Source organism: Parasteatoda tepidariorum, chromosome X1, assembly GCF_043381705.1.
Source record: "Parasteatoda tepidariorum isolate YZ-2023 chromosome X1, CAS_Ptep_4.0, whole genome shotgun sequence".
In the NCBI taxonomy this organism is placed as follows: Eukaryota; Metazoa; Arthropoda; class Arachnida; order Araneae; family Theridiidae; genus Parasteatoda; species Parasteatoda tepidariorum.
Window position 1 is genome coordinate 1,438,915 of NC_092214.1, and position 11,109 is coordinate 1,450,023.

Sequence of the window (11,109 nt, forward strand, 5' to 3'; positions counted from 1 at the left end):
TAAATTTTTGAAGTCATATTTTAATGATCAGATCTTACAAACAAACTTTTCATTTCATTAATTTTCAATTTTAACCACAGTTTTGGATATGGCATGCGCATTACTTCTATGTCGAGTTAAAGCATCAGATCTTGTATAACGATGTCCACACATACGACACACATATACTTTTTTTTCAGAGACTTGAAGATGAGTTTTTAGATGTTTGCTTAAATGATCTTTGCGTCCAAAACATTTTCCACATGAATTACAATGGTGCGGTTTATAACCACTATGAATTCTTCGATGCCTTGTTAATTCTTCATTTCTGGCGAAAGACTTGGAGCAATTTGGATCGTCACATGCAAAGGGTTTTGAACCTAAAAATACATGTTTCAAGAATTAATAAGAGAAAAGTGGAAGGACACTTGATATATACACCGAAGAGCCATTGCATTATGACCACCCTGCTAATAAGATGTAGGACCACTCTTAGCCCTCGAAACTGCTAGCACCCGCCGTGGCATTGATTCCACAAGGTGCTGACAGGCAGTCTGAGGTGTCTGGTACCAAGCGCTCACCAACTGGTCCTGCAATTCCCTCACATTGCGAGGGGGTAGCGTGGCAGCACAAATTTGGTTTTCCAAGTAGGACCACAAATGCTCTATTGGATTAAGGTCAGGGGAATTTGGGGGCCAAGACATGACTTGAAAGTCACTGGAATGTTCCTTCACGATTCGACCTTTATGACATGGTGCATTATCCTGTTGGTAAACACCATCCCCCGCAGGAAAAACTGTTGCCATGAATGGATGAATCTAGTCTGCAACTATGTTCAAGTAGCTTACAGACGTCAGGGATTGTTCTGTGAGGATTATGGGTCCTAATGTGCCCTGATGTGCCTGGGCGAGAAACCAAGAAAACCTGGGCGAGCCCATTGTTATAGATGGAGGGTGGTCATAATGTAATGGCTCTTCGGTGTATATATATATATATTGTATCTTTTTTGAAAAATGATTTTTGAATTTAGTGAATTCCATTGTTTCATAAATGAATCTTAGGCACCAATATGTTGCAGTTTTGGTGTAATCAATTTCAAAAATTTCGTCGTCTTATATAAAATTCTGAACGATGTACGCTACGAGATCTACCATTCTCCAAATTATTTGTTATTCGGTTTATAGGATAGTAAAAATATTNAAATGAATCTTAGGCACCAATATAATGCAGTTTTGGTGTAATCAATTTCAAAAATTTCGTCGTCTTATATAAAATTCTGAACGATGTACGCTACGAGATCTACCATTCTCCAAATTATTTGTTATTCGGTTTATAGGATAGTAAAAATATTATGTCTTCATCGTAGCAGCAGAGTAGTTTTTTTTTGTTGTATTTATTTAACGAATGTTTAACTGATTGTTTTATTTATTGACTAAAATAAAGCAGAAAATCATTAAATCAATAATCATTAGTGGAAAAATTTTTATCAAAAAACAAGTTAGCTTTTATTTTCATTATTGAAAATAAATTTTATTGTCAAATGCGTTTTATACAGCTTTAAACCTAACTTTCTTTTGGAATTCGATAAATAAATCTTCAGGTTAAAATAAAAATTTAGGTTCAATGAATTGAATATCACATTGTTCGTTTTGATAAGTCTATTTCACTTTTAGTTATAGCAAATCTATTTCAATAGCTGCCAGTAAACTTAGTTTTATCACAGAATATATTTAAAAAATATGCTTATTTGTTGATAAAGAAATCATACTAATTTCTTAATATTTGCAATTTTCTTAAGATTTTTTTTTTCTAATGGTAGTGAAATAACAATAACTGTAAGCAGAAATTTCTTAAATTTTATTAGCACAACATCAATGATCATCAGATGTTTTAATTAAGAATATTGATGATCACGAATGCAAAAAATTAAATATCAAATCTTACTTTCAATCAAAATAGAATCTTGAGGTTGAAACAGAAAAAGTTGGCAGTTATGTTATTTATAAATTTTTTAGAGCCGCTCCTGATGTTTTGTTATCGTATGTAAGAATAACATCAGACGCTTATTTGTGATTCGGTCAAGTAAAGAATTTCATTCGGCAAAACGAGAATTTTCCGACAAAATATAAGTTCGCGGCTTCCCTGTGTTATAGAAGAAGGTGAATCTTTCTGAAGAGATAAAAATATGCTTTAAGATGGTTCAACATTATTTTTAGACCATTCAAAAGATGTATAGTTTAAGTTTTATCTTGATTTGCTTTATCTTGATTTCTTATTATCCAAAATTTATCTTCATGTGTGTGGTTTCTAGGAAATATATTTGATTATGGTTGCCGTGTTACGAAAATAAAGTATTTTATTAGGTATGTCTACTAGATTATTTACTGAACGCAAAATGAAAAGAGAAGTAAAAGAAGTGTTATAGCACTTTTTTTCCCCACAGCATTGTGAGAATACAACTTCTTTCGAGTCGGAATAGAAACTAATTATAGTAAAATTCAAAATAAACGAATACTGAAAAAAAAAACAGCATCAAATTTATGTTTAATTTTATTTTTGCAGGTACCGTAAATAAAATAAATCTTTTGAAAGATCTGCAAAGATACTTTTGCTGGGCATTGAATAAGAGTTGAAAACATATTTTTATTAAAGAGCTACGAAATTTCTTTATTGTTTTATTACTCTTTAGGATAATTTTATACGCAATGGTATTTTTTTCTTCTTTCGCAAAAAAAGATTGGAAAAAAACGAACATCTTACTCAGGAGTATTCAAAATTGGAAATAAAAAATTAATTGGAAAATTTTGCTTATAAAATATCTCAGCAGAAAACAAGAAAGCACACACACAAGCATGTATATATGTATGTATGTATGTATTAAGCTAGCAATCTGTTATTAATCCTATTTTAATTTTTAATAAATACTTCCTGCTCTTCGAGTTTGAATCAATGTTGACGTTTATAAAGTGTAAAAGAAACTAATGCTGCAAAGAGAAATTAAAATTAGTGTTTAACGTTATTTCTGCTGTCATTGTAAAAGAATGAAAAATATTAAAGATTAACAAAGAACTGAGAGATGCTGGACATTGAATAGGGTTAAACGTGGTAACGGATAACTTAAAACTTTCTTTTGAAGCATTTCAAATGAAACATTTACTTCATTATTTTTATAATCTTTTGTATGATTATCCAAAATGAAAAGGAGAAAAAAAAACCTTTTTCAATAATATTAAATGAAGTAGGAAAAATTTTACCGATAAAACGCATTTGCAAAAATGAATTAAATTATTTTATAAGTAATCTTTTCGTAATATTTTTTTAATAAATCTGTTGTGTTAATTTTTATATCGTTTCATAAAATAGAAGCATACATAATCATTGCAATAAATAGCCGTGCCTTGATACTACCCCTTATGAGCATCTAGGCTGTGGCAGGAATGATGGACTGTAATTATCGCCAGGGGGTAAAGTGGGGTGGGGTTTTGGGCAAATCGTCAGGGACAGCGAATATGAAATATTAGAGTTTTAAAAGATTCATCTAAAAATTTAATAATTGATGTATCATTTCATTTTTCATAAACATGAGCTGAATAATCATCATTGTAATCCTTCGAATGATCAAGATCTAAATAATTAACACCTAAAAAGGTCTAAAAAATAAGGTTTCTAAGATTTACAAAATTAACATTTCACTTAACACCTAACATACTAACAAGTTCTTCGGGATCACTCTCATCAATATCATAGACATAGGGGTAGACTTTTTGTTTTTAGAAAACTGCTCGTTTATTTCAACTTTTATGTATATATGTAGATTTATTTTTATATGTATGTATATTTATACATAAATGTATATGCAAAACTTAAATATACGAACAGTTTTTTAAAAACAAAAAGTGTGCTTCCCGTTTACTCTACACCAGTGTTTCCCAACGTGGTGCCCACGCCCCACCGAGGGGCAATTCGATTGTAAAGGGGGGCAATTCAAAAATGGACTCGATATGAGTTTAAACCTTTTGCTCTGGGCCATTTAAATGCAATTCAAGATTTCGGTGACAAAATCGAAAGAAAAAAGCAAATTCTTAAATAATTGCGGTCAATAAATATTATGTGACTTAGGGATTTTTTAAGCGACAAACCTGAAATGAAGTGCCTGTTTACAGTCGATGGTAAAGCATTTGTGAGTTATTTAGCCAATATCTTTGAAAAACTGAATATATTAAATAAGAAACCTCAAGGAACAAATAAAACAAGGAACAAACAAAAGCGACGATATTTGGCTTCATTACCCTTATTGAGTTATGTCAGAAATATATTAACAACAAAACCTTTGAACAGTTTCATTGGCTCCAAAAATGTGAAGTAAATGATACCGCTTTACTTGTTATTGTCTATCATCTTCATATTTAGCTGAATGTGGATTTTGTACTGTAAATTATTTTATTGGTAAAAAAACAAACAAATTGTCTGTATATAACACAACGGGGAGACTTGAGACTGAAGCTAACCAAATTGGAACCTAAGATAAAATCTACGTGCAGCAAGCATCAAGGGCAAGAATCTCACTAAATTAAAATATTAAATTAGTATAGAAAAATCTTTATTAAAATTATTCCGAATTTGAATTTTTCATTATATGTTCTGAAAATTTACTTACTTTGTTTCGCTAACAATTTCCTAAGTTTCTTAAGTGAACAATTCGATTTTTTAATATTAAAAATTATGTATATGTTACATAGGAGGGGCATAAGAATTTTAGAAAGGCTTAGGTGGGGCATGGTACAAAAAAGGTTGGGAAACACTGCTCTACACCTATCATCATAGATAAACTTATTGAAAAAGCTTAATGATTTTCAACTAATTAAACTTTTGATAGTAATTGAATATATATATATATTTGGCAGACTTGTTTTTACAACTAAAAGATGATGTCTATTCAAATTTCGCGCTTGGTGGATAAGTTTGGCACTTGGAGCGCCACTGTGAACATGCAAATCAGGGTTGCTTTAAATACGTGTTCTACAGCTCTTAAGCTTTATTTTTCGTTAAATTTCGACATAGTGAGTTGTTATCAGTCAAGAATGCTTTTAAGAAGACGAAAAAGCCATTAACAACAACTCACTGACTTGCCCGTGGTCGTGTAATAGGGTTGCGAGAAGGTAGATTTTCTTTCCGCGATATTGCAGAAAGACTGAGATGAAATGTATCCACTGTGCGTGATTCTTGACAGCATTGATCAAGGGAAGGTACTGCTTCAAGAAGATCAGGTTCTGAGCAGCCACGCGGCGCTTCTTGGAGAGAAGACAATCGTGTATGACTATGGCGTACTGTACTGCGTCTGCCTCAGAAATTCGAGCTACAGTTGACACTGCAGTGACTCAACGAACTGTTACAAATCGTCTACTTCAAGTACAGTTCCGAGCAAGACGCCCTGTAGCATGCATTCCACTCACTCCAAACCAGTGGTGTCGAGTTAGAGCTCATTGGAGGACAGAGTGGAGATCTATTGAGTTTTCTGATGAAAGTCGGTTCTGTCTATCTGCCAGTGATAGCTGTATATTAGTTAGAAGGAGGCCTGGTGAGAGCCTGCTACAGACCTGTTTTCAACCTAGACACACTGAACCTACACTAAGAATTACGGTCTGACAGAAAGAGAGTTATTCCACGTGCTTTTACTGCAAATTTGTACATCAACCTGGTGATTCAACCTGTCTCGTTGCTATTCATGGGCAGCTTTCAAGGTGGTATTTTCTAACAGGATAACGCTCGCCCTTATACTGTTGTTGTCACACAACATACTCTACAGAATGTCGACATGCTGCCTTGGCCTGCTAGATCACCAGATCTTTCACCAATCGAGCACGTATGGGACATCATTGGACAACAATTTCAGCGTCATCCACAACCAGCATCAACTATCCTGGTATTGACTAACTAAGTGCAACAGGCATGGAACTCCATCCCACAAAATGACATACGGTATCTGTATGACACAGCGCATGCCCTTTCGCATGCTTGCATTGAAAATTCTGGTTCTTATACAGGTTATTAATGTACCAGTATTTCGCATTTGAAATGGATTTTCTCTTAATTGCATTAACCTGTGATCTTGAAACTTTAATCAATGTGGGGAGAGGAGTTATCGACAATGTCAGCCTTCATCTATGAAAAGGTACCCCAACATAGAATCGAGTCAACATGCCTTATATACTAAGAAATTGGAATAGCATTTTTGTAGTGGTAGACATACTACAATAAATTAAATATGTTACTCAAACAATCAAATTGCTGAAATTTCATCTACAATAATTTTTTCTTAGAGGTAGAATTTTTTTTTTCATCAGTGTATATGCAATACAAATTTAGATACATAATGCAACAAGATTGAAAATTAAAGCGAAAGTAAAATGTATACAATTGCAAGTCTGAATGGAACCAAGCTGCTAGTGTGAAGAATATTTGAGGAAAATATAAATCAAAATAAATTAGTACCTGACATGAAACCGATGAGGAAAAGATAAGATAGAAATCAAAAATTTTTCCTGTGGCAGTTGCGGGCGACATTTTACAACCAACAACAGAAACTGCTCCCAGAAATATCCCCCTCATGACACTGAAAGTGTTTCCACCCGAGTTTCCATTTTTGTGTTATTTCTTTTATGGTTATTTTTCTTTTGTGAAGTATTAGATGCTTGTTGTTTTCTATTGCAGCATTTTGGATTATTCATGCTATAGTATTCTTATCGGTTTCATGTCAGGTAATCAGGTTTCAGGTGACAATTTATTGTTTATACTTCAAATATACACCGAAGAGCCATTACATTATAACCACCCTCCATCTATAACAATGGGCTCGCCCAGGTTTTCATGGTTTCTCGCCCAGGAACAATGTTTTCATGGGGCACATTAGGACCCATAATCCTCATAGAACAATCCCTGACGTCTGTAAGCTACTTGAGCATAGTTGCAGACCAGGTTCACCCATTCATGGCAGCAGTTTTTCCTGCGGGGGATGGTGTTTACCAACAGGATAATGCACCATGTCATAAGGGTCGAATCGTCGAGGAACATTCCAGTGACTTTCAAGTCATGTCTTGGCCCCCAAATTCACCTGACCTTAATCCATTAGAGCATTTGTGGCCCTACTTGGAAAACCAAATTCGTGCTGCCACGCTACCCCCTCGCAATGTGAGGGAATTGCAGGACCAGTTGGTGAGCGCTTGGTACCAGATACCTCAGACTACCTGTCAGCACCTTGTGGAATCAATGCCACGGCGGGTGCTAGCAATTTTGAGGGCTAAAGGTGGTCCTACATGTTATTAGCAGAGTGGTCATAATGTAATGGCTCTTCGATGTATATAGATATATTAACAAAACTTTTTATGTAATTTCTTCATTAAAATTTTTCTTCTTAATTTATCTGTCAAAACGAAACTCGCTCTCACATTTATTTTTCACATCCTGCATTTTAGTTCCTAATTTAGATTAAAGAATGCTAGAATTAATATTAAGTTTTTCTCTTAACCTAGCGTGAGAACCGGAGAAATCCCATAACCTATTTTGTGAATGACTTATAAGAAATTATAAATTCCTCTTTTGCAAGTGATAAATCCAATTCATCATATCAATCATACATCAATTGTTCCATCCAATTCATCATACCCATCGGCGAACAAAATTTCGAAAGCAGCGACTGAACGTAGTTGTTGGCTGATGCAGAAAACAGAAGCATAATTTCGGATGGCTACGAAATTCTTGCGATTTAAATAATTAATTGAACAATGTTGAAATATCTTGATAAAAATTGAGATAAAAAAGAAGTGTGGATTATTCGTGTGACAGCTGCTTGAATAGAATATTCCAATACGGTGACAGAAATCAGCTTTGATTAAAAATGCTAAAAATTTGTGTTCATATAACAAATCTGAATAAAAAATCTTACACCAGGAGTAAAAAAAAAACATATTCCAATAAACGTGTGTGAGGGCAGTGTCAGTCAATTGGATTTTCAATCGTATAATGTGTTTTCCAAAAGAAAACTATTTAAGGAATACGTTTTTTATCATCCGTTAATAAGAACGTTATTTTCTTACTTTTGGTGATATGAAGCTCATTGAATTTAAAAAGAACAATTAAAATTCCAAGTGTGCTTATCCTCACAAATCGTGTATTCCTTAAAGTGTGCCAGGGCTTATGCAGGTTGTTTTATTTCAGGTATGTTTGGATGTGAAGAGATTAATAAGATTTTGATTATTTTGTTCTACTATTATGTGTGTTGTTCGATTTTTGAAATGGTATTTATTCTCTATTGAAATTTTCTATAACAGTCAAAAATTTAAATATTGAATACTTTCAACTTATATTCATGCTCATATTGTGGGTAATTTAAAATACAATGATATTGTTTTTACAATGATATTGGCATTTATATTTGAACACATTTCTATTAACCGATATTGTTCAATCGTTAACAATATTATTCAGCTTTATATAGAGATGACGTTTTGGAAATTTGGTTTTAGTATAAAATCTTCATACTTAAGAAAAGTTAAAAACGACGTAAGAAAACACAAATAATGTCACGTGAAAAGTTCTCGTGTTTAAATTCTAAAATCTTGGAAAATCATAAATAAATTATTAATCCGTTCAAATTTTACTTTCGAAGGAGATAAAAAAGAAAACAATTTTGCGTTTTGGTCAGAAATTAGCCCAAAAATAATGTCTGTTGCCTAGAAACTTTGAGATATTTGACTGTTAACTATTAAAAGATAAGCTTTCCTGACCTAACTGAAAATGATGATTGAAAAAGATGAAATGATGAATCTAATTTTTATTTCATTAATTTTTATTGCGCCAACTTGGTTGCTCAGTAACGGTGAAACGCTAGGTATTTCTCTCCTGTCGACGACAAAGATTAACTTAAATTTCTCCTCCTTGAAGCGATATTATTTGGCTATTTTGGGGCGACTACGCCAAACATGTATAGCTTCCTAGCACCCAAATTTATGGCCCAATTTTGTCTATCCTCTATATTTTGAGGGTCAGAAATCCAAATATGAAAATGAAATTTTACTCCACTCGCGCGTAAGTCAAATTTCTCCTAAGTTTACCACATTTAAATATTAATCGCCCCACTTAAATATTTCTTCATTGTCGCCAAATTATTTTTTTTTTAAAATAACAAATTTTAATTTTTCTCGGCTTCTACCAAATAAAAACAGTTGAAACTTTAGATTTTGCAATAGAAAAGTACGTAGATTAATATGGTATAAAAAAATTTATACAAAATGTTTTCATCCACAAATAAATTAAATAATAAAAAATAATAAATAATTATTAAAAATTATTTTTTGCATGAAATTATCTTTGGGTAATTGGGTTTCATATGTGAGAAAAATGTTTTTTTGAATTGCTCAATTAGTTTTAAGAAATATGACTAAAAACGCAAAAGTGAAATTAACATTACGGAGTCCGAACTTTGGATAGCTCTCCTGATTAAACTACGGGGGCCATATTTCCCAGATTGCGGCTAACCCCTATATTTTGATGTTTAAGAATCCAAATATGTAAAAAAATATATATATATTTCTTCAGATAAAGTACGTGTTTGTGTCTGATTTCGTAACTTAATTAATAGTTAGTACTAATTATTTAGCATATTTAAGACCATCCCCTTGAACCATTAAGATTGACCCATAGAAAATCGGATCATTAGAACAAAAGTTAATCAGGGTGATATCCTTTTTATTTTGCTCACTTTACATACTTCTACCGACAAAAAGGAGCCGCTCCTGTACAGCTAGTTTGGAAGCAAATCAGTTTCATGCCGTTGCGTACATGCCATTGTCTAAACGTAACCGTAGCGCCCGTTTGCAATGGTGTCTACAGCATCACATTTGGAGCGAAGAGGCTTTAGTACTATTCTCAAATGAGAGTAGACTCAGTCTCTCGTGTGATTGTAGACGCCGAATCTGACGTAAGATTGGTACTGCGTATAAGCGTTTAACATACAGGAAAGGGACCGATATCCTACATGTAGTGTCATAGTATGGGCTGGCATTATGATTAATGGCCGTATATCCCTTTATATGCTTCCATCTGGGACTATGACTGGCCAACACTACATTAATGATATTCTGCTGCCTCATGTTCGCTTGTTCCACAGTGCTATCGATGATAAATGTGTTTTCATTGATGAGAATGCAACATGTCATCGAACAGACACTGTCGACGAATGTGTACAGTGCGAGGGTATTTAACGCCTCGTATAGCCAGCACGTTCACCAAATCTGAATCCCATTAAAAATGCATAGGGTGCTTTGGGAAAGAGTATTGCTGGTCAAGAATGTCGTGCAATAAGCAAGGACACCCTCATCTAAATCGACAACTTAAAAAAGTCAGGTAAACATTTTTCTGAAAATAAATTGAGTAAATTTCGCTTACTATACTACACATTCAAAAATACATACGTAAAATATGTAAAATAAAACTTCTCTTTTCTAGAAATCTATATACAGGGAGTTCCGAAAAGACAGACATTAACCTTTTCGGGGCGGGCGAGTCATAAATATATTCGTATGGAATCAGAAACACGGTGGAAAAAATAAAAAGCGGTAGCTTAAGTTTGGGCATGGCTAATTTGACAACCTTATTTTTGCTTTCACTTTAAATTTAATACATCCAATCTATGTTTGTTAAAAGTGAAACTATATGATTTTTATTTGAAATAAGTTTTGGTGATATTAATAAAGAAAAATATTATTATCCCGCCCACAAATGAACTGCAATAAAAACAGTTGGATTACCAGTTTTATCTTCTTCACCGTGATTGTCACTACCCTGAAAATGCGTCTCGAAGAGATTAAAACACGTAATTTTATATTTAAATAAAAAAAGTGGTATCAAATTTTGACTAATCATTTATCGAGATCTATTGGAGAAAAAGAGGGAACTATATATATATATGTAACATAAAAAGCTTCAATTAATCTTTTTATGTTAGTTTCTTTGCTATAAAACTTCATCCTAATTAATTATTCTAATCGAAATACTTTCTCACACTTTTAAAAGCCACATCCTGTTCTTAAATCTATTTTTGGCTCAAGTATGCATTTAATTAAGAGCAGGACA

The 11,109-nt window shown here is 33.1% G+C and overlaps 1 protein-coding gene across 1 annotated transcript in view; it reads right to left on the bottom strand.

The window, feature by feature from the left end:
- The window catches only part of LOC107451868 (zinc finger protein 41), a 14,296-nt gene continuing 3,187 nt past the window's right edge, over positions 1-11,109 (bottom strand). Inside the window, exon 2 of the mRNA XM_016068135.3 lies at positions 1-359. Within this exon, the coding sequence (XP_015923621.1) occupies positions 58-359 (302 nt within the window). The 3' untranslated portion in view covers positions 1-57. The remainder of the gene's footprint in view (positions 360-11,109) is intronic.